This window comes from Corvus kubaryi, unplaced genomic scaffold (genome assembly GCF_017639235.1).
Source record: "Corvus kubaryi isolate FWS band 111438036 unplaced genomic scaffold, C.kubaryi_AGA036_p1.0 65483, whole genome shotgun sequence".
Taxonomy (NCBI): Eukaryota; Metazoa; Chordata; class Aves; order Passeriformes; family Corvidae; genus Corvus; species Corvus kubaryi.
Genome location: NW_024582041.1, coordinates 32,949 through 56,487, shown reverse-complemented (window position 1 = coordinate 56,487; position 23,539 = coordinate 32,949). Strand labels below are relative to the sequence as shown.

The 23,539-nt window shown below is 49.2% G+C and overlaps 2 protein-coding genes and 1 long non-coding RNA gene across 3 annotated transcripts; 1 reads left to right on the top strand and 2 right to left on the bottom strand.

Moving 5' to 3' along the window:
* Positions 1-1,199: 1,199 nt before the first annotated feature.
* Positions 1,200-8,370, bottom strand: LOC121673541 (homeobox protein Hox-D1-like). Its single transcript, XM_042046908.1, has 2 exons — positions 7,730-8,370; positions 1,200-7,592 (listed from the first exon to the last, which is right to left on the bottom strand). Exons 1-2 carry the CDS (start codon positions 8,157-8,159, stop codon positions 7,321-7,323), a joined length of 702 nt encoding a protein of 233 aa, XP_041902842.1. The 5' UTR covers positions 8,160-8,370; the 3' UTR covers positions 1,200-7,320.
* A 448-nt stretch (positions 8,371-8,818) lies between these two features.
* LOC121673542 lies at positions 8,819-14,746 on the top strand. The gene is made up of 2 exons (XR_006019229.1): positions 8,819-11,174; positions 12,105-14,746. It is a non-coding gene; the product is annotated as an uncharacterized LOC121673542 (long non-coding RNA).
* Positions 14,747-14,848: 102 nt separating this feature from the next.
* Positions 14,849-22,873, bottom strand: LOC121673539 (homeobox protein Hox-D3-like). Its single transcript, XM_042046903.1, is given in 6 exon segments — positions 14,849-17,159; positions 17,161-17,690; positions 18,122-18,338; positions 18,340-18,668; positions 21,943-22,026; positions 22,753-22,873. Coding segments are annotated over 4 exon segments (1,248 nt in total). The 5' UTR covers positions 18,619-18,668; positions 21,943-22,026; positions 22,753-22,873; the 3' UTR covers positions 14,849-16,937.
* Between the last annotated feature and the right edge of the window lie 666 nt (positions 22,874-23,539).

Sequence of the window (23,539 nt, the reverse complement as noted above, 5' to 3'; positions counted from 1 at the left end):
TTGATGGATACAACATACCAGAATCTTCAGAAGTTGAATCTATTCCATCTAAAATCATTGTCTTGTTCCATAAAAGGAACAAGGAAAGCTTTGCCATATCTTCATTACAGCCGTAGAAGTTCATACTTGACATAGTTTCTCCCCAGGGTACGACTGTGGTAAAGAAAAAAATTATGCTGACTGAAATAACTTGAATGTATATACATTAAAAACATATGGTCTTCTTGCTTGTAGGTATGAGTTGGTGAAGCTGGATACCTCTTGAGATTTGTGAGGGGATGTGGCAGATCAGATTGATCCTTTTCCTGGCACCAGGAGAAGGATGTGAGAAAAGCACCAGGTGTTTTCTTTGGTCTTTGTAGAGACAGAACAAGCAGAAATAAAAAGTAGTGCAGCCATGATTTCAGAACATTTTGCAAATAAGATACACTTTTAATCTTTTTGAACACTGGGACATGGAAAAGGAATGCCTGGTTGAGAAATACTTTGAGCCACATGAGCCATATTCAGTTTCCATAAGTGTGCAGAGAGCACAAGCTAGCTAAATTTCAGTTTAATCCAGCTAAATTCCAGCCTAGTCCAGCTAACAGCCATGTGTATGCAGGATGTTCCAAATCCATTACTTCCTCTCAATTCCCCGGAGGCTGGCAAAAGTTGCAAGAGTAATGTTGCTAGGATCTGAAACCTTCTTAGTCAGATGTTTAGAACTAAATGTGTTCAGTTAAATTATTGCTGGTACAGGAGACTTACACTGATGAGTCAGATGGCCAGTCTGTCTGAACTATCAGCAGAGTTGGATTCAAAGAGGACCAATGCAGAACAAGCCCTGAGACTGACAAATCCGGCAAATGTGTGCAATTAGTTACACTGCCTGTACGTCATGTGGCCACTGGTGAGGCTCAGGCTGCAGCTGATAAAGACTTTAGGACACAAATTGCAGGCTGGCAGGGACTGCAGATCTCGGTGTCCCTGTCTGGATGTGACTGATGCCAACATCTAGATATGCCATCGTACCATCGTTTTTTATTAAATACAATGGACTTCAAATTTAGGAAATTTTTCTTCAGAAAAACAGGCCAAAGCTGTGCTCTTCCAATTCTTGAAAGTATGGCCATCTGCCTCTGGAGTGGGTGAGCTCTATTGCAGGCCTTAGATCGTGGGTGATGGACACAACAACATCACAGATGACACTGACAACCTGCAGACAGGATGTAATGTTTTTATTCTTGTTTGGATTTATTTTTTTCTTTCACATTTATAATTACACCAGACTTGTCATAGCCATTTTCTTGTATAACTCTTGCTGCAACAATTCACGCATTTAAAGTCCCAAATCAGATTATCAAATCTATCTATTTGATTTGGTACTACATTTGAAAGGCAACCAGAAGCACCAGGTGGTCCATTTCTTAAGTGAGACGTGACATTAAGAGTGTTCATCCAGTCCTGTCCCATTTTTTTTAACTTTCTGCCTAGTCACATTGAAATGAAAGTCACAGTGCTCACAGTGCTCACAGTGCTGGTTACAATTACAAAATTTTACAAAATCTTGGACCTATTAGAAGATGTCACCCTGTTACATGCACGGTTTGAGGTCTAGTCTCTCTAGCATGAGAAAATGGGTTTGATAGCTCATTGGTGTCGTGTACCTACTACACTTTTACTTGGCTGGATTTCTAAAGGGAAAGATAGATTATTTTATTGATAGGCTTTTAACACTGTTTGATAATTATCATTGGATTTGATACACTTGGATGTTGAAGAAAATGTCACTCCACATAAATTGTGTAATTTATAAATCTATAAATGTCTACATATTAAAAATAATTATACCAATATCTATGCTTAAGATATGGATCTAATACTAGAGATTGCCAGGATTAGAAACTGTTTCCATTATCTGAACAGTAACTGTGCAAAATCAGATCTGAGTAGTCATTAAAAAATTTACTGATATTTTTATCTATTTTCAAATACCACTCTAAACTTTATAGTGTTTAATCTAGCTTACTTGTTAAAGGAACATAAAAAGAGGCATTAGGAATGTAGATTTAGTGTAGCACAGCCATTAAGATGAAGAGTAATGGCAGGAAAGCCTTAGCTCTCAGATTCTCCTGCTATACTAATGTCACCAAAATCATATTACTGGGTTTCAGGTGGTTTTCATTGGCTGCATGGGCAGAAGGAATGGTTCCTTTTGCCCCACAGAAGCAGGTCTCCTGATCCACTGAATTCACACCTGTGTGTAATTTTATGCACACCCACAGCAGCATGAATTGATGCATTGCAAAGGTCTTTGTTCTCTGTGTAAGGGCTCAAGCACCCAGGTTAGGTATGTCCCCCATGCTGGTCAGTGTAGGGGTATCACTCTAAGGTCAGGGCCACGGGCCAGACTGAATGAGTTAGACCTGTTAAACACTTTCATAAGACATAATATGCCATCCTGGTTAAAAATGCCACATTTTTCAAAATAAAATGAAAATTTTTTTTAAGTTACTATTTGCAACACTATGCTTGCTGATGAAGCATAGTAAAAGAGATCTGTTTTCCAGGTGGTAGGAAGTCTGCTAGGCTAGTAGAAAAGAAACTGACTGGATTTGTTCCTGTGTTTGTTTGTTTACTTAAACTGCTGGTTTTCAATCTGCTAATCACCAGTGGCTGTTGTCTTTTGAGGAAAAAAACCCACAAGAGTACCAAAATTGTTTATGAAAAGCTCTTTTGTGGACCAGTGGTCTAAAGTTTTTCAATATAAAGGAAGCCTTGTACAGTTTACAAAAAGGTGTCGGGACTGTATCTCCATCTGAGATTTTAACATTCTGTGCAAGAGTAAATTGGCTTTAACAGCCAAGGAAGATTTACATATTGTACAGCTGAGGGTTACTTTGTTCGCTTGGCTGATGATCAAGAACAGCAAAAGGCTTCCAGATAAAGCTAAACTACAGTAAGACACTGGCTCTGTGAAGTGTCTTTTCCCTATATAATTTCCAGAATTATCTGAGGCACATTTTAGAGATGTGGTTAAGTAGTCGTGGAATAACAGATATTGTTATGATAGGGAGGAGAATGATTTGTCATTTGGTTCACCTTTCTTTATCAAGGTGACTTTCCTTGGTCAAAGACTCCTTAGTTCACTGATACTAGGAAAAATCATGAAAAAACCATGGTTGAGATTGAGTGAATCACATAAACATACAGCTGTATATAGCCATATATTGCAAATAGAATAAAATGTGTGTCCCCTAAACTTCAGTCACCTCTTATTGATAAACTGGTAACAGCCATGTCTCATTTGGGGTTTCTCTCCATACCCACTTCTCTTCAGTCACCAGGGATTTGCAAGCATTCTTGGGGGTTCCTTGGAACTTAGGCTGACAGAGCAGTGCAGGACAAATCATAAGTATGATTCTTAGCTGTTAAAGACAAGTTCTTGGAACTCCAAAGAGGTGTTTGCATTTTGTAATTCCGACTACAAAGATTTTTCTTAGAAGAAGTAGTAGTCTGTTCTCCTCTGCTTGTAGTCTGTACCATTATTTGCATAAGCCACAGTTCCAGGTTGTACCATAAATAAAGGAGAGGGACACTTTTAAAAGGAGATTAAAATATAGGAACTGGGTTGCGTATTTTTGTTTTCTATCTTACTGTTGGCTACTTGCACGGTCAAAATAAATTTGGATATGCAGCTCATACCATAAAACAGAGTCGTTGGTTTGACCCTCAGCAAAGTGTTCCCTTTGCTGTAATTCCAAGCAGTAACATACTAAATCTGTTCCGCTTGGGAAGCCAGATACCCAAGCAAGCCTGGGTTCTTACCTAAGCTTGATTTTCAAAGAGGTGCAATTTTCTGTTATCAGTTACCTATCCAAAGAATATGAAATCTCTACCTTCACATATGCCACGTAGGAACAGTAATTTAACAACTTTTTTTCCTCTTGGAAGCCTTCCAAATCAATATTTTTGTTCTGTTTCAGGCAAAATGGAAACACATAAAAAATTACTTTGTTCATATCCCTTTGTAGCCTGTGGCCCTTTGAGCAACAGTCAGTAGGCAAAAATTAATATATGACTGAAAGAGAATGATCTTTCTGAGGTTTCTGATGGTGGCTGAGGAAAAATAAGGCCAGGAAATAGTAGTTTTATAATTTGCAATAAATTATATGGTGGTGGGTATCTACTGAGTCCAGTCTGGAATATTTTCTCCGATTGCAGTGAAAACTGCACCTTATGCTCTTACCTCTAGCTGCCAAATCTAAAACCTGTTTCCAACTGCTAGGCATCAAATTGAGCATGTGTGAGACACAACTCTTGGGATTAATGTTAAATGAGTGAATCTTAGACCTTATCTATCATTTATTTGTCTCATGTGTGCACCCATGGATATCACAGGCATTTTTATTTAATTATTCAAGAATTGGCACGTGACTTGCATTAGGTCCTTCCTCTGGATATCTTGCTGACAGAATAGTGCAAAGGAGCAATATCTAATCCTCATACAGCTAAAACTGTGTGTGAAGAGAAAGATCCTATTAAACTGGCCCTGTCACGTGAGCGGAAATTACACTTAATACTAAGTTCTGGTTCTTAAGACAGAATATAGTTATGTCCATACCACTAAATTGATTCAGACTGCCATAAAAGAGTCGTAAGGTTTCATCTTAATTTCAGAGTAAATCTCCGTGTATTCAGTCTGTGTCATTTTGATGGATACAGAATTATGCACTGCTACAAGGCCAGCACATATATTTATTTATTCAGGACAATATATGTCATGAAAACATTCATTGTAAAAGACTTAGTGTTCTCTAATGGTCTGATCCAGCATCACTGAAATCAATGAGAATCTTTCTTTCCATGTTGGTAGTGCAGGAGCATGCCAGCAGTATAGAAAGCATTCCTCTGACCTAAAGTGCCTGGCACAAATGTCAAAATTACTAGGAAAATAAAAGGCTGACAAACAAGCAATCCCATAGACATGTGACGAATTTGGAGGCAACTGAAAATACAGCTATTTTCTAAAGTTTGTATGTGAAACATATGTTCTGAGAAAGATGGGTTATTCTGGCTATATGTCTATGCTCACTTGTAGTATTAAGAAAAAAAAAAAACAAAGAGTAGGAGCAGAGGAGTTCACAAAATGCACCTTTAAGACAGCTGCAGAAAAGAGATGGTTAGTTTACTTGCCTTTAAAATTCAACTTGCTAAACAAAGTTGATTTATTCAAATTTTCATTAATTTTACCACATTTTGCTTTATTTTGCTTTAAATAGCACCCTCAAAAAAAAAAAAAAAGAAAAAGGTGGCAGAAGTACTATTTCTTGTTTTTAATGAATGATCAGCCTGCAGTATAAATGCTTATTTGGTGTCATTACTTTAATGAAGATCTGCAAACCACATATTTTGGTTGCAACTCGTTTCACATGAGTACTTCAACCCTGGGAATTTTTAGGGCTATCCCATGAAGTGAACCAGCCCAAGGGACATGAACCATAACACTATATACAGAACAAAAATGTGCCTGTGTGCATGCACAACCATGAGCCTCTAGCATTATTGTCCTTTGCCAGTATAGTCAGGATATGACATGTGACCAAACACTTCTGTCTTGGGAAGTCCCTTCCTTTGGATGTTCACTGGGGGGAACACCCATGTCCCTGCCAAGGAGGCTCCTGCCCCCATTTAGCTGTTGACCTGTTGCCACAACATCATCACAACTTGCCTGCCCAGCTTTTGGAAGTAGTTTCCCAGGGCTCCCACCAACCTCTGCTGAAGCTTCCATCAGCAGTGGCTTCCCAGTCCCTCAGCAGAAGTCTTCAGAAGAAAGCCTTAAGCAGAAGGGCACCTGAGGGAATGGAAAGTATTACAGAGAGTAACAATCTTCTGTGTTGCAGACTTTCTGACTTCAGACATCCATCTTCATCCTCTCTCTGTGCTCGTTTTACCCAGCAAGCATCCAACAAAGACAAACAGCTGTTGGTGTCTGGGGCTGGCTTCCAGACAGGGACCCAGTGCATTTCACAGGTCCCCTTGAGGTCTGTCTCCCCTGGACCCATAATTGGTTCTTCACCCCGAAGTCCAATACCCAGCAGAAATCCAGGGCAAAAAGAGACTTGTCCAAAATAAAAGACCTGTCCACAAATAAATAAAATCACCTTCACATAAATCCATATGTCATTCCTCTCCACATTGCTGTTATGCTTTCCCAGTCACAAATGGGAAAAAAGTCTAAATTCAGTTCCTTTCTCCACTTTGATACCGTTATTTTATTGATGGGAACATTGCCAATCTTTTTTATGCAAGTATCCAAGTAAAAGACCCAGGAATCCTCTTGGCCTTTTAGTCTTTGGTCAAACTCAATGATCTTTCTGAGCTTTAACAGGTCTTGAGATTTTGCATGTGGTGAGATTTGTTGCAAACTTATTTAATATGATGCAATTTTTTAGCCATAAGTACAATGAAGACTGAGAGAGCTAGATGAACTGAGAATCTGTCCCTAGATGCTGTAAGAGGCTTTATATTGTCTAGGGACATGTGAAGGGAGCTGGGAGGCAACAGAGTGGCTGCTGGCCAGTCTTGGGCCACCCAGAGCCTCTGCAAGGGAAATTCCAGCACCTCTGCAGTTTGAAAGGGAAGAGATGCTCCTCTTAAGACTTTATTTGTTTTTAAATTTTACCTCGTAGTTTTTTCTGTCAAAACCAGATTTTTGACTAAATCAGCCACATCAGGAAAAGGAATGGGAATGAATGAATGACAAATAAATACAAGCAAAAACCACCTCTTTTTTGCAGCAATCTTGCAAAGGGCAGGGCAGAAGACAAGGACACTTCTTTCAAAAGGGGATCTTGGACTCATGCCATGACCATCCCTGACCCTTCCCGTAAGAGGAAGTTTCCCTGCTCCGCTTTCTTTGGGTTTCTCCCCTTCTGCACCAACTCTCCTCGAGCCCATGGATCTGTCTTTTTAAATGCAAAACGAAGAAAAGGTCGGGAGCGTGTGGCAGCCCTTCCACGCACCCACCGCCCACTGAACCCAGGGGAGTTGGCAGAGCCGCTCACTGCCCTGCCCTGGGGGAGCAGCGCTCTCCCCTGGCTCCCAGCTGCGTCCGCCCGCTGCCTCGGCCCGGTCCGACACCGAGCAGAGGCGCTCCGGGCCGGCGATTTTCCCTGAATCCTCATAAATAAAACTGTACATAAAGTTGCAACAGAAAAAGCAGCGGAACTGCACCGCAGCAGTCCCGCATGAAAGGACACCCGGGTACCCCGCCGGCCGCAGCTTCCAGCCCAGCCCCGACGTCCCCGCGGGCCCCGCCGTGGGGGCGGCGGAGCCTCACTCGGGGCCGCCCGGGACACCCGCGGGCGCGGCGGCGGGGGCGGCGAGCGCCTCCCGTTCTCGCTTCTTCTGCTTCATGCGGCGGTTCTGGAACCAGACCTTCACCTGGGCGTCGCGGAGGCGCAGCGAGCGGGCCACCTCGAGGCGGCGGGCCCGCGACAGATACCGGCTGAAGTGAAACTCCTTCTCCAGCTCCGTGAGCTGCCGGGTGCTGAAGCTGGTGCGTGCGGGGCAGGCGGGAGGTTCCCCCCCGCACGGCGCCGCACCGCCTGCAACGCCGAAAAACACCGCGCTTCAGCAGGAGCAAGGGCAGGGGGAGGAAGGGGGGCGGGGGTCGAGGCAGGAGACGGGCAGAGGGGAGCCGGGATGAGAGCAGCCCCCACCCGCTCCCCGCCGCCGCACTCACTTCTCCCGGGCGGGCTCCGCTTCGCTCGCATCCACTCGAAGGTGCGGGGCGCCGCCGGGGCCGCCGCGGGAGTAGGGGAGCCGGGCGCGGGGGCGGCCCCGGGGCAGGGCGAGAGGTGCCGCAGCCCCCCGCCGCCCGCGCCGAGGCAGAGGCAGGGGCGGTCGGGGTCCGGCGGCGGCGGCGGGCGGCCGCTCCCGGGAAGGATGGACGTGGCGTAGCCCGGCGGTCCGGCTCCCCGGGACGGCCGGTAGCCGGCGCCCAGCGCCGCGGGGGGAGCGGCCGCGCACCCCAGCGCCTGCCGAGGGGGCGCGGCGCTGGCCGTGGTGCCCAGCGCCAGGAAGGCGTCGTCTCCTCGCTGGGGGTACGGGACCTGCGGGGCCCCGCGGCGCAGCCCCGGCGGAAAGGCGAGAGCAAAGTACCCCAGGTCCATGACCCACGGGGCAACACCGCGCCCCACCGGGGCAATATTGCCCTAATATAGGCCCTGGAGCGGGGCGGCACGTCCCGCCCCGCGGCCAATGGGAGCCCGGAGGGGGGAGGCCGCGCCGGGCGTCCCGGGCGCCGCCAGCTCCCCTGTACACGCCCGGCTGCCCAGGGCTGGCGCGGGGCTGCAGGTGGGCAGTCCCGCCGCGCCGTCCCGGGATTCCCCCGGAACAAGCCGTTCCCCCGGCACGCTTGGGACGTTTGCTGGGAGTCTGGAAGGTGAGTGAGCCGGCGCTTTCCCGCTATCCGGGCTCCCGCCCAGGTGCAGGTCTGCGCTCTCCCTCGCCCTGCTGCCGGCCAGGCTCCTGGAGGTTCCCATGGGAGCCCACGCGGGCACACCCAGGTGTCCACACCCGGAGGCTGGGGCGAGGGGCGGGATGCTACTGCACCTCATGGCACTTAATGGTCTCGTTCCATTAGATAAGTGCTCTGCAGCCTCTCAAAAGTGAATCCCCTCACCGTTAACGGGCTCACACCGTTAATGGACTTTTATTTTTCCCTTGGCTATTCGGCATTGTTTACTGAGGGTTTGCAGTTGGCGGAGAGCACCAAGTTGCTCTACCCAGCAAAATCCTCCCACTCTCTCTTGATTTTCTATCCCCCAGAATGGCAGGAAACAGCAACAAGGTGAAGGAGGTGAAATCTGGACTCCCGAAGTGATCATCTTTCCCTAAATGTCTCCAAGTGACACTTGACCATCCAGTCTGAGCCACGCTGATGTTTGATTTGGATAATGATGGGTTTCATCCAATGCCTCAGCTGATAACCACGTGTTAGTGCAGTTCAGAACAGCAAAAGGGTGTGCTGGGCAGAGCACACTTGGGCTTTGGTGACTTGGGACTGGACAGACAAGGAACACAAAGAAGGGGTACATCATGCTGCTTTGAATTAGACCTTCACCCTTCTAATTCTTAGTAGGTGGATGTGGAGTCAGCTGGGAAATTCAAGGGTTGTACTTTATTAGAAAACATATTTTATTTCTAAATAAAAGCATGAAATTTATATACCTTCATCCATCATCAAGTGCCTTCCACTCAACAGCTCAAGCAGCTCTACAAGCTCTTGGCCAAAGTGCCATTTGCTGTGGTCAGGAAGAGGCCACAAATTTTGCAAGGACCGAGCATGGTGCCAACCTCATGAAGGCAGCCAGAATCCCCAGAGAAGGAAAAATTCCACTGGTTCTCCTGCGGATTTCAGAGGGCTGGACTGGTGACAGAAAAAGGATATCATGGGGAGATGTAATCAGATCATTTCACTGACTCAGCATCACCTCTTTCCCATGGAGATTTGTGCACTGCAGCTCAGCTCCACCATTATACCCAGCTGATGAATTCAGAGCAGATCTATTTGGGTTTTTTCCTGTAGGAGCCCTGAGAGGACACATTGCTGGGACAGGCATACGCAAGTCCGCAAAGGTATGGGAGTGTTTCCCTTCATAAGGACTCTGATCAGCAACACGACCTCCTATCAGCCACAGTTTCTCCCCAGCTAAGACTGCCCATCTACTGTAAAACAACTGCTACAGAGCAAAGGCTGGCTATACAGATTATGTCTTCAAGATGCTTGAACTTCAAGTCTACAGACACAGCAGTCACTGAAAGCTCAGAGCCCTGAAGCTTGGTATTCTCCTGATACAGACTTGCTCACTGTGATGGGCTGTGCTGCCCTGATACCCTAATAATGGAGTATCACCTAAATTTCTATTTTCAGAGGATGCGGGTATAAATTAGAAGAACAGTTTAAATCAAATGCACTTTGTCAGGAAACATACATTTTGAAGAAGGGGTTAAATTCTGCATGATGCAAACTTGCTCAGCACTCCCATGGCAATCAAAGCGGTTTGGAAGATGTTATCTTCCGAAAATCAGAAGCCTGGGAACACCAGGTTTTCTCTTCAGCAGAGAATGGCAGTCCATGCAGGAGAGCATCTGTGCTCTTCAGTCTCCCCTGCTGTAAAAATTCCTGCCTGCAGAGAAGGAAAGAAAATTGGCTCCAAAGCAGGGCTGCTGCATTACTTGAGTCTTGTGTTTGCAGAATGCAACTGGTTTAATTACACCTAAGACTGTTTTAAATGCTAGAAGAGCTGTCTGTGTTCACACCAACATACGATCTTTCCATTTACCCAGCCAGATTTCTGTTACGAGTTTCGTGTTCATTACCCGTTTGTTTTGGCAGGACTGTTAAGGGGTTACAAATGCAGAAATCAGTAGCTAAATATAGGCAAAGCATCTCTTATTGATGCTCTGGCTTTTGAGAGAGGGCTTTTCCTACATGCAGGAATTTCACAGTGTTCAGACTTAAACAGTTAAGTTCCAGTGATAGAATAGACTGACTGCAGCTGGTTTTTTACAAGGAGTCTAATGGGAAAGACAAAGAACTCCTTGGAAGTTAAAAGGAGGAAGAAGAAAAGTGGCAAAAAGAAGAACGTGAAGAACATGATGCTGTCAAAGACAGTTTGAGAATGGCTGGGAGGTTTAGGGATGTCTGTGTGAGCAGTCAAGCGATGGCACAAGACAGGGGAGCTGCTGAGGCAAAAACCTCTGTGAGAACAATGAGTCCTTGTGTCACCATGTTTCTGGAAACATGTGGGCCTCTGCAAAGCCTGAGAAAGCCACTGTGGAACCAAGACATGATGTAGGAAAAATTCCAGCCAAAAAGCCCTGAGTCCCGTTGGTTGCAGACACCAGCAACTCACCTTAGGGCACCTGCTTGAGCAGCATGTGTGTTGAAGGCAATGGCAGCCCTGAGCCACAGACACTGCTTTGAGACTGGGACATGTGGTCTTTCTCCCTAGAACAAGAGTCCACGCTCTACCCTCTGTGCTTTTCACAATGACTAACATACAGGAGATGCAACAGATCCCTCCCCAGCCCCCAGACCTGGAAGTTCTGGTTCAAACATTACCTTGTCCTTGCCCTCTGCTTCTACAACACTGCCAGCTGGGGAAAGCTGGTTCTCAGTGGTGAGTGGGAATGTATATCCATGGTGTGGAGACAGCTAGGGTGTGGGTGGGCATCCTGAAGGGAGGTAAGCAAACACTGGGTATTTAAGCAGTGGCCCTGTTAGCACAAACAAACCACCAAAGGCTCCTGGGAGAAAGGCTATTAGAGGAGGAGGGGAAGCTCTTGGGAGTTTATTTTGTAAAATGTGAATAAAACCAGGGAATAACAGAGATTCCAGGGCAGAGATGGGGAATTGTTCTGACACAGCAGGGGAGCCAGCCTCAGCTCCCACACTAGCACAGCCCTTTCAGGCAGTCACAGCAATCCTCAGGAAGGTGTGTTTCCCTCTGCCATCAATATTTCCCTGCCACAAGTTCCCCTTTCCCAGATGACCCCTGAGGCAGGGACCTCTGTTCTCCCAGTATGTAGGATTACCTACAAAGACCCTCTATATGGACACAGAGAAGAGGAAAGTCTATCCCTCCTTCTGTAAAGATTTGCTCTGAAGAGTGATTCCACACTGGCCCCTTGCCATTTAAAGCCCTGTTTCCTGTCCCATGGCTGTGAATTTGGTGGGATGGAAATATTACATATATTGATAACCCAGAGGTGTCAAGGTAAGCCATGCTGCTGTGTGCAAAACAGAGGTGTCAACAAGTTTGCAGCCAAGATTTCTGTCTTGTCTAGCCCTTCTTGCTCCCAAAGATCCTAAAATGTGGCCCAGGTTTCTTGGAGGAAAGATTGAGGCTGTGTGGCTCACTCAGTATGGGGCTGCCTACCATTCCCAAAACTTCAGCTGTTGCAAGAAAAACTGCACATCAGCAAATAAAAGAATAAACCCTAGCATTCAAGTTCTATATTCATGTGTATTTTTACCCAGAAGATGTCCATCCTGTCTAGTACCAATTCCTTGCTGTTTTCACTCAGCTCTGTCCTTATTGTCATTGCAGCTGAGCCTTTCTGCAATTCATCCCAGAGAGTTTGGAAAGCTTTGAGACCCTGGGCTCCAGAAACACAGACAAAGACTCGCCTCTGCTCCTGAGCAGCATCTACAGAGGCCTGGGAATGTGCAGGCACAGATACCTCAATATGTCCCATTTTGTATCTCAGCCTTTGTGACCAAAGGGGTTCAGTCCTGCACTGTTAGTCCATGGCTCTCAGGCTCTGGGACTGCGTTCTGCTTCTGCTGGGTGGGGTTTCTGCTCGGGTCCCAGCTGGCTCAGGCCCAAGCAGAAGTAGGAGGAACCACTGTCGAGTAAAAAGTGCTCTTTGTGTGATTGATGACCCTTAATAGAGCCAGCCCTCTCACTCCCCCGGCAGCCCCACTCCAAGCAAGGACCACGGGGTACCCACTGCTGCTTCTCACATGGGAACAGAGACATTGCCTGTTCAGGGATTAACTTGCCATTCAATCCCTGGAAAGTGGCTGCAGCCAACAGAGCTCTGGTCCAGCTTATCTTGCACTTTTAAAAGCAGAGGTAACTTGTTCATCAATGTATAACATCACGTGGCAACCAGCCAGCCGCCACTGCCCTCATTGCCCTGGCAGCACCAGCCCCTTTGTGCTGCCTGTCCGGCTCCAGCTTTTGTTCCAGGCAGGTCTGCAGTGGAGTGCTGGACATCCGGGCCTGTCCACTGTGCAGCACACTACGCCTTCACCAGGCTGCCATTGGGCATGGCCACTGGGCACACCCAGCAGGCTGACATATAGGAGGATGGCATCACAACCTTCAGCTCCTTTCCTCCCTCCTCAGCCAACAGCTGTCAGCAAAGCACCCTTCCAGTGGTAGACCAGCACCCCCATCCCCTTTACCCTGTTTTTTTCCCCCTGGCCAAAGTCCTTTTAGTGCCTGGACGTCCCTGCAGGCTGTTTCAAAGGGCTTCCCATGGGGCTGGAGGAGTGCAGAGACCCCAGCGGTGGATCCTGCCTTCAGACTTTTTGCCACAGAGCCAAAATGATCCAGGTGGCCCTCAAGAAAGTCAGGGGACTTCTAGTTGAAGCTGGTGGGCTCCCTATTTCTTAGACAGCCTCTTCCCTGCATGCCCTTGCCTCCTGCCATCTGCAGCCATCTGCCTCCTCTTCATCTTTGGACATGGCTGTCTGCAGTCCCAGATGACCCTGGTGTGGTCTCATGGTGGAAGCCATGCAGGGTGCCCCTGAGTCCCTCCCTGGCCTGCCCAGGGTCCAGGGCTGGGAGCCTGCAGTGTCTGCCCAGGAAGTACTTGCTAATGGAGCAGGAGGCATTTGGCTTTGTTTTTCCAGCCCAACACAAGTGGCACCTAAAAAACTGTGGCATCCCTGGAAGCTCCTGGCTGTGCCTGTCTAGGTTTCCCTGCCCTGGTGCTGCTAACCAAGCCATAGACAGTGGGACATTGATGGGCCCCCCTCAAAAAGAAACAGGATGCAAAGGGATAGCATAGCCCTGCACTGACTGCATGGAGATAACACAAAGCCTCAGCTCCTTTTTGCACCAGGGAAACTGCTGGAACACCATTAAAGGGTGGGTTACTGTAAACCCACCAAACCAACAAGTGGAGATTCAAACCCCACTGATCTGAAGAATTTGCATGGCCTCACCGAGGTTTGATGCACCCCTGACGCCTCTCAACCAGTCAGCAGCTCCCTATCCCAAGCAGTGCAGCATCACTGCCAGCATTTAGAGGCCCTGGCTCACTGACCATTTTATGGGTCTGGAGCAGATGGAGGGCGCAGGGAAGGAGAGGAAGGGGTGCTATGCTTCCTATTTGTAAAGAAAGGCAAGGCTAAGATCAGCCCCAGGCCTGGCCTTGGCTGACTAGTTGTGTTTTAAATAGGTGACTGGAGTTCATCACATCAGATGCTGCTGCAAAGGAGCTGAGTTCCTATTGAGTGTGAAAGGGGGTTGTTTATAACTTATGGGTTTTAAATGATGGGCCAAGAAAAAGTCTGGCTTGTGCCAAAGTGTATCTCTCCTCTAGATTGCTGATGCTTGTACAAACATTGTAAAAATGCCAGCGATCTTGCTAAAGTTACATTGTTTCTAATAATTAGGCTATCATCATGGACTTCTATCACATTACAAACAAGACGCCTCTGCCAGAGTCATGGAGAAGAAAGTGAATTTATTTACAGGAAGATTCTCCCTCACGCATGCTCCTCCTCCCCCACTGGAAACCATGTCTGCAGACCCCATCTTTCTGCAATATGAAAGCAATTCAGGGCAGTGGGCCTCAGTAACACTGTGTTTGTGGTCAGGGTTCCTCTGAACTCCCTTCCTTCCCCACATCTCTAAACAGCCTTTTCTTTCTTAACAGATTTAGTGAAGGACTAATAGTGTAAGTCGGAGTAGATGCTGTTTGACTAACAGCCTACAGAGCACAAAGCAAAAGGGAAAAGGGTGCTGGGTGTCCTGCAGAAATGGTGATGCCTTGCTGTTTCACAAATAGAAGCAGGTGACGTGAAATATATTGTGTTTCAAGAACACGCAAAAAAACCTACATGGACAATTTCATTTGTGGGCACATTGATTCCAGAAAGTTTTGGAGAGACAAAGATGTGTATATATTTATGGAATATTACAGAAGTATAAATCACAAGTGGTGTCTAGCATTACTTTTTGTGTTGTTTGTATGTTTTGTTTACTCCTGGGTGGCTATTCTAAGAAACAATTTGTGTGATAACTTCCATAGAATACAATTTTAGGGCTTAAAAGGGTTAAAATATATCTCCAAACAAAGCAGTTTATTCTGTTCTGTTTTGTTTACAGATCTGTAACACATATATCCAAATTTGCTTGATTAAAAGTGAAATTTACCAAAAGATACACTTTTCACTGTAGCACAGCATTGTTGAAATCTCACAGAGGGGAAAATAAAACCCTAAGTAATATTTTGAATTGTTAGTGTTCAGCTGAACATAAATACCAAATGGTGAGGAAAAAAGTAGGGATAGCAAAGAAAAGAAGAATAAATAAAAGAAAACTTGTCTGTGTTGACCAGAATTGGAGGTGGTAGAATATTTCTCACAATAGGAATGCCATGTCTGTCATTAGAGGATGGAGTAGGAGCTGCAGTGCTTGTCAAACTGGAAAGTGATGCGTCAGACACTTTGGTGGGGAATTCAGAAGTTTGGATTAATATTTAACTCGACACTTTTAGAAAGAGATAAGAATAGTCTTCTCAGAGCGATATGTACTGTCAGGAAGAGACTTTAATCACAGCGTTTACAAAAGAAGTATCTCTGTAAATCCAGCGAGGAATTCAATACAGCCGTGTAACTAGAGAGGAGGAAACACAAGAGTTCAGAGCATCGTTCCCTTTCTTTTTCCTAGCGTTTTCTCTTCTTTTTACTTTTTCTTCCCCGTGTTAACTGTCCTGCTTGTGGCAGGAAGAGGTGGCGGTACCCCCCTGCCGCGGTCAGGCGGGTGGGACTGTCCTTGCCGGGCACCGAGGGAGCGCGGCGGCACCGCCCGGCCACTGCCCGCACCCCGTCTCAGCGTCTCCCTTCGGCTGTGTGTATCTGATTGTCAATTTTCTTTCAAAGTTTACATTTATGAAAAAAAAAACAAAACAAGAGGAAAAGCTCGGGCTTCCAAAGATGTCTAAAAATTGATTTATGGTTAGTATAAAGACAACAGTATAAAAATAACAAAGGAGGCGGCAGCTGCTGCGCGGATTGCTATGGAGACCCTAATGAAATTAGCACTATCAGAGGGTTTCTAATTTCTTTTGCCTTCTAAGCTTCTAATTTATTTTCTATTTTGGATAGCCAGAGTGTAAATTAAAAAAAAAAAAAAAAAAAAAAAGAGAGGAAAAAGGAAAGAAAAATAAAATAGCCCACCAAAATAATAATAATATGCACGATAGATACCCAGCCAATAAATAAATGTTAACCTCACCGAGGTTTTTGTATGCAGGATTTGATCTGAAACAAGATGGCCAAGAGCCCCGCTTTGTAGATTGCCTCCTCAAAGCGGCTGCGCTTCCAACTAAAGGTGGCTTCACCCGGCCGAGCCAGCTGCCAGCCAAGCCACCGAGGCGCTTGAGTGGGGCCAGCCGATTAGAAATAAATACTTTAAAAATAGTTTCAATATTTTTTTAAGTGTAACGGCTCTTTGTGTGATGCCACAGTTTGATTTACTCTATTAATGATTTACGACTTGCTGTCTTAATTAATCCTTACATAAACTACAAACACCAGCCACTGTTACAACTGTTCAAGACTACTCTCTCAACTAGCTCAGACCGATTATACTAAATAGGTGAAATGTAAGTCACCATGGACCTGAATCCCTCTCCCGAAGTATTGGTGAAGAAACTCTACAAATACCCACATAAATACATTAAGACGAGGATAAATAATCAGTGATACAAAAAATGTCTCGCTTAAAATAATAAATACATATCATTTAGTCCAATGCGATCCTTACGTTACGGAAGAACTCATAAATTAACTTCTCTGAAATAAGCTTACGCGCGGGCGAGTTTCGACGGCTCACGACTGGTCTAAAACACCTCAGCATGACGCGCTGCTAACACTACAGCATCTCTAAGACTTACCTTCAAGTACATCATTACCAGCTTATCAGTCCCTCGGTTGGCAGTATATTGCACTGTCATGCTTAAAACAGCTCTAAGAGAAAGGCTCCTGCTCACGGACCTACTCGGGGCTGCGGAAGCAAGAAGGGAGCTGCTAGGGGAGACAAATCCACTAATACTGTTGGCACTCGAGAGCACAGTAACACTGTCCCGTCAGAAAAGTGAGGTAATGGAGAGGGGAGCGGGGCCCGCCGGCCGCCGCCCCGCTACAGATGCGTGAGCTTGGGCGCCTCCTGCATCCGTCCCTGAGAGGTGTGGTGAGATGAAAGGTCCGTGTAGGTAGGGTGGGGGTCGCAAGGTCCGTGGTGGTGGCCGCCGGGGATCTGGGCGGCGCAGCTGTAGTCCACGCTGGCGGAGGAGGGGTGCTGCAGGTGCCCCAGGTTGAACATGGGGCCTGAGGCCGGCATCGAGTCCACGAAGTTGCCCCCCCACGTAGACGGGGCTGCCCTGCAGGCTGGGGTTGGCGAAGCCGCCGCCGCCGCTCTGCATGGGGTGGGGGTCGTACTCCGCGCCCGCGTAGCGCTTCTGCTGCGGCAGGCAGCTGCTCAGCGGCGCCGTGTAGGCGGCCAGCCCGTACATGCTCTGCTGGGACTTGGCGAAGGAGGTGGGCGAGGGCGCGTCGTAGCTGAGGCTGTTGACGCCGGGGAGCTGGCTGGAGTAGCCGACGTGGTTTGGGCCACTTAGAGGGGGGCTTCGATCCGGGGACTGTCCGACGGGGGAGTGCATGATGCCTTTGGCTTTCTGGTCCTTTTTGTACTTCATCCGGCGGTTCTGGAACCAGATCTTGATCTGCCGCTCGGTCAGGTTGAGCAGGTTGGCCATCTCCACGCGGCGCGGCCGGCACAGGTAGCGGTTGAAGTGAAACTCCTTCTCCAGCTCCACCAGCTGCGCGCTGGTGTAGGCTGTGCGCACCCTCTTGGAGGCCGGCCCGGGGGGGCTCTTGTCCTCGCAGCTCTCTCCTGCAGGGAAGAGGCACAAAGAGACATTGGCCTCCCCCGAAAGACACCTCCCCCACTTTCTCCCGGGGTCCCTCGGAAAACTGCTATCCCCTCTCGCTCTGTCGGCGCCCGGGGAGGGGGCGCAGAGGGCCTGGAGGTGGCCTCCCACTCCTCCCTGCCCGACATACACACCCTCCCGCAGCTGCCTCCCCCCAGAGACCACCAGCGGCCGCCCGTCCAGGAGTCCCCGGACCCCGCCCCCAGCCTGTCCCACCTGCAGCGCCCGGCAGGGCTGGGATCCCCCGCGGGGTGGGGAGGGAAGGGGGCGATGGCAGCTGGAGGAGTTGGGGACAAGGCGCGGAGCCAGGGGGCTCAGGCCGAGGGGTTCAGCCCGAGGGGTTCAGCCCGGCTCCCCGGGCGACCAGTGGGTCGGGGCGCGGGTGTTGGGCTACCTGGGGGGGCGCAGGTGCTTTTCTGCTTGGAGTTCTGCCGGGACTCTTTCATCCAAGGAAATATCTGCTTGCTGATGGTGGCGCTGGCCGAGCCCGAGGAGTTGGGGCCCCCCTTGGCTTTTTTCGGAGGGGGCACACTGGGAGGGGGGTTGGGCGGGGAGGAAGGCGGCAGGGCCGGGGGCTGATGCTCGCCGATCCCCGGGGGCTGACTGCCCCCCGGGGCCGCCCCCGCCCGGCCGCATGCAGCTCCCGCTCAGCTCGCTGCCCTTGTGGGCCGGAGCGCGGCCGGGCGCCGAGCCCTGGACGGAGCAGGCGGAGCCGGGGTACTCGCCGTCCAAGCCGGCCTGGCCGTAGGGCTGGTGGGCCGCGCCGTAGGGGTAGGCGTCGGCCTTGCTGTAGGTGTAGCCCCCGAAGAGCCCCGCGTTGTCGTAGTAGGCGGCTTTCTGCATCCTCTGCTCTGTGATCGCCGAGGCCCGCGGCCCCCGCTCAAATAACATTGACCGCCGCCCCGCGCCTCACGTCGTCGGCCCGGGCCACTCGCAGCCACCTGGGGAGGGAAACAGCAGGGACACAAAAGACACTTTTAGCAGGGGAAACTGGCGGGTAGCGGCCGGCACGGGCCGGTCCCGGCACCCCCCGCACCCCGGCACCCTCGGCCTCCCAACCCGGGGAGGGCTGGGAGACATCAAGGAAGGAGCAGGGGACCCAAAGAAGGACCAAGGGACAAAAGGGGAGGAGCAGGGTCGCCAGGCAGGAGTCAGGGTAAACTGGGCCACACCAGGGAGAGAGCAGAGTACACCAGGGAAAGACCGGGGCACCGCAGGGAAAGAGTCATCCGAGAACGATGGTGCAGGGGGGAACTGGAACACATTGGCGGGACTTCATAGAGGCCACCTTTTGAAGCATTTTAGGGCATGCTTTATTTGCTTTGTGTTGCCTTTGGACCGTTCCCGCTCGAGTTTGGCTGGATCGGACCGCACAGTTGTGGGCAAGGGCTCTCAGTGAGCAACTGAGCTGGCTGGTGTCCCTAAAGACCCACCGGCCCATTTCGGCCGAGTGCACCCGCGCCCCCCGCTCGGCACGCGTGCGCACGGCTGTGCACGGTTGACATGATGGATGGAGCCCGGGCTGCGGCCGGGCAGAGGCAGAAAAATCCCGTCCCCTTTGTAAACCCGCCCTTCTTCTTTCCCCGGATTCCTCCAGAGTTAAAGTATAACCGGCGCCATTCACTCCCTTCACTTTGCACTATAAAGGAAGTCGCAGGTCAGCTCCTCTATTTTAATTCTGTGATGAATTAAATTCCCTCACACAACGTTTCTCGTCCCTTTTATTTGTACGCAGTAGAAAGAACCTGAGATATTTGAGATAATTTTTAGAGGGTTCTTTTCTTTTTTCAGCCTGCAAACTTATGGCTCTCCCCTCCCCGCCCCCCGGCTCCCACATGAGGCTGCTCCCACCGAAAATGCACGGTCGGTCCCCTTAGGGCAGATGTTTTGAGGCAGAGTGCTGTTACCTTTCTCCATGCTGCTCCCAAAACTTCTCTGCGCTTAGTACAAGATGGAAACTGTTCTGCAATTTTGGTGCGGATTTTTAATATTCCGTGCTCTTATTTTTTCTTGTGGGATAGGGGTTTCCTCTGACAGTTTTGGTAATTTTGTAAATTAGCTCATACTTCACCTGACAATCTAAGTCTGTAACTCAACATATCTTAAGACTTCCTTGTATTTCTGCAGGATTTAAGCCTACTAACATACCAGAGAAAAGTAGCTAGAAATCTTTCAAAGGTGTCCGACGATTACGGTTCTCCAGCCTATACTTAAGCAATACTAGGAGAGTACTCCTCTTTATCTCGCAAGTACCGTTGGTCCTGTCAAGTACCGTTGATCTGTTCTCTGCAATTAACCGGGAAACACATCTCTCTAAGACAAAATAACCTCAGCGAGCTGCGATCCACGGCCGCTCTCGGCGGTTTATCCCGTGTCACAAACCGCCGGGGTCTTTTTCTTTCCTAAACAAAAGCTCGAGATGATCTGTGAAGCTGACGGAAACGGGAACTGTTTTCCTCTACTGGAAAATTTTAGTTTAAAAAGTCTATAGAAATGGACGGTGGCGATAAAGATGAGTTCTACTACTATGTGATTATCTTGACTAGTCTTGGAAGTAGTTTTGGCCAAAAACTTTGTTGTTGTTTTCCCACTTCTATCATCTACATTTTCGGGACCGGTCTGGACTGAGGACTTTTGTTAGCACAGCACTGCCTTAAGCGTAGGCTTTTATAAGCCTTGTGAAATATAGTTCCCAAAAGAATACACAGAATCTTAAGAAAGAATATTGCTGTTAAGCTGTTAAAAGCCTTATTTCTTTTCTGAAATACCAACTGCTTGTGAACTCTGCTTGAACCTAAAAAGGAGGCTATGGGCCATAAATCACATGGACAATGCTCAACTGTTGGTGGCTCATCTTTAGATCTTAAAAAGAGAGAGAGGGACAGAAAGAGGGAGAGGGAGACCTATCCAGGGTTTGATTTTCCACGAGCGAAAGGCCTGGGGTGATGTTTTTATAGGTAACACCAAAGCGGGGGCTCAACACTTGGTGGTTTGGCCAGAAATAGCCTCCAGGGGAAAAAAAAAAAAGTGACATCCAAATGGTGAGGCCGAGCCGTGGGAGGTGGGCTCGGAGGCACCGAGGGTAGGAAAACGCAAAGTATCCATGTCTGTGCTTCAGATTTCCCTTCCTCCTCTCCAGAAAGGTTAACCTCATCTGAACTGTTAGGCGTTGCACATGATAATGGGGCTTTTTGTCCTGCCACTGGTTCCAGTGTCTTTAGGGGATGCCGACCCTCTCACAGCTCTGCCTGGAGAGCAGCTGAGAGCCCAAGCGTCCACCCGCGCGTGTGCGTGGAACCCGGCTGGCCCAGGCTGACTCCGGCCCGGCACTGCCAGCCGCTTTCCTACCGACACTTTCATATTAAGCAGTTCTCTACTAAAACTTCCACTACACTTAATTCTGCTTCGGATCAATATCTAATATGATACCGAATAAATAAGAGGCGGTGAGAGCGGCCAGCGAAGCGGTTATTAAAGCAGCCGGAGCTCTCAGGGTGCGTATCAATGCACCTGTCATTGCGGTTGTAACAAAATTTATGACTGCTAGCGCCGTGGCAGTAAACGCTCCGGCCAGGAATGAAAAGGAAAACACTTCCCAAGCCCCGGCACTTTCAGAAGTGCAAAGCAGCCGGCGCGTAGGAGGGAGCCCGGCAAAAGAATCCCCTGCTCGGCACGTTTCCCGGCCGCCGGCCCGGGGCAGCCCTGTATATAAGGAAAGCGCTGGAGCCGCCGCCGGAGCCGGCCGCAAGCAGGGCAACTGGGCAGCCGCCGCTGGGGCTGCGCCTGAGCCGGGGGATGTCTCGTCTTTGAGGGCACTGAGAGCACTGGGGAGCACGAAGGGGCCCCGCGAGACACAGAGCGGTGGCCGCCGTGGGGCCTATTAAACCAGCTGCGGAACCCCCACAGGGAGCCACCCGCTCCCCGCCGCTGGGCCCAGGCCTCGGCTGCTCCCCAGCCGGGCTCGGCTTCCGCGGAGCAGGGGCTGCTTTCAGCGGGGCTTTCTGCGGGCCGCTCTTTATCTGACGTGTGCGGCGGCGTGCCCCGGGTGCCGCCGCCGGCGGGCTCGACCGAGCGGCTCTCCCCGCTCGGCGGGCCGGGGCCAGGGCCAGGGCCAGGGCTGGGGCCGGGACCGGGACCGGGCTGTGCTCCCTGCGACTGGTCTGTCGCGATAGGGAAAGCGAGAGATGGATGGAAAAGGAAATTTAGAGAACTCACCAAACTTACGTTTTTTCTTGATTTTTGACTTTAACTGTGTGAGTAGGATCTTCAGGTTCCTTTGGATAATCCGTGGGCACGGACCTGCAACAGAAGTGATAACTCTCAGTGGAAACTGCTTTGTTTTGGACTTTCTTCCTTAGGACTTTGTTAATAAATGCACATCTCGTCCGCAGCCCTTCACCGTGTCTTTCCGTCCGCGTCAGATCTTTTACCAGACAAAGGGCAGATGTTTCTCTTCATTTATTAATAGCGCCTTGAGAGAGGCGGGGAGCAAAAAACTGTGCAAAATATTCCGGTTGCGGGTCGGACCCGGGCAGGGCGGCCTGCGGCAGCCGCTCCGACGGGCCCCGCGCACCGGCCGCGGAACCGCGCCTGTCTCCCCGAGCCCCCAGTCCAGGCCGGGCCGGGGCGAGGGGAGGCAGCGCACGGGGGTACGGGAGCGCCTTTCGGGGGAGCTGCGGGCACCTTCGACGGTCACAAGCGCGTCTCCCGCCGCCCGCACCCACGGCCCGCGAAGAGTTCAGCGGAAACGAAGCTAGCGCGGGTCTCTCTCCATTTCTCCCCCCAGATACCGAGTAAGACAGAGAGAAAGATAAGCGAAGAAGCCCCAGCATTGAAAATGCGCTGCAAACATTTGCGTCTCGAAATGAGTATTTTGCCTTTGTCTGTGCAATGTGTCGATTCAGGACTTTAAGAACTTTAGAGTGCCAAAAAATCCCCCACAAAGAAGCCCAGGTCATTATAAAGACGATATCTAGCCACCATAAGCCTTTGAAATGACCTTTGGCTCGTATAGCAATAACTCACCACTTAATGAACAACCAACGGAAGCGCCTCCGATAGCTCACAACACAACAGACCTTACAACTTTCCACCAAGTCTTCTCTCTCCCTAACCAAACTCAGTAGGATGCTACATTCCCCTTCCAAATCACCTTAATTTATGCTGGCAAACTGAAGTTAGGGAAGTGGAGCTTCATGATTACACATGATGCTCGCTCAGGTTCCTGGCCCAGGCCTGTCCCGGTAACGTCTTATATAATGTATTCACGTGGGCGTATGTCAACTTTAAGTGCTTTATTTTTTTAAAGAGAATTCATTAGAAATAGTACTTTACACGGTGTATGAAGGCAACCTAAGGTGGGTTGCACCTTAGCCCCTGAGCGGAGAGATCATAATATTGCAGACCAAGTCATTGTTAGCCGCTGTTGATTAACACGGTAAGTTTTCATTTTGTGCCTAATTAATTATCGACTTCTCATCCCTTTCCGAAGCAGCTTCTCAGCCTCACAAGCAATAGCATTCTAGCTCTAGACATGCTTTATTTAGCCAGAGCTTGGCCAAATACCAAGACTTCCACGGCCACAGGAATAACCCCCAAAGTTCGTACTGCGGAGAGAGGAGTCTGGGCACGCTGGGGTTGTGCTCGGCTCCCAGCGCTCGGCGAAGACGTTGCCGGAGCTGAACCCAGGGAAATCTTTGGACTTATTCAGGCGTGGGACCAATATAGGTATTATTGAAATTTTAGGTGAAGTTATAAGTGAGTGCTTCCATCGAGCCAAATGAAATGCTGCTTGCAGTAATTGGATTCAGCT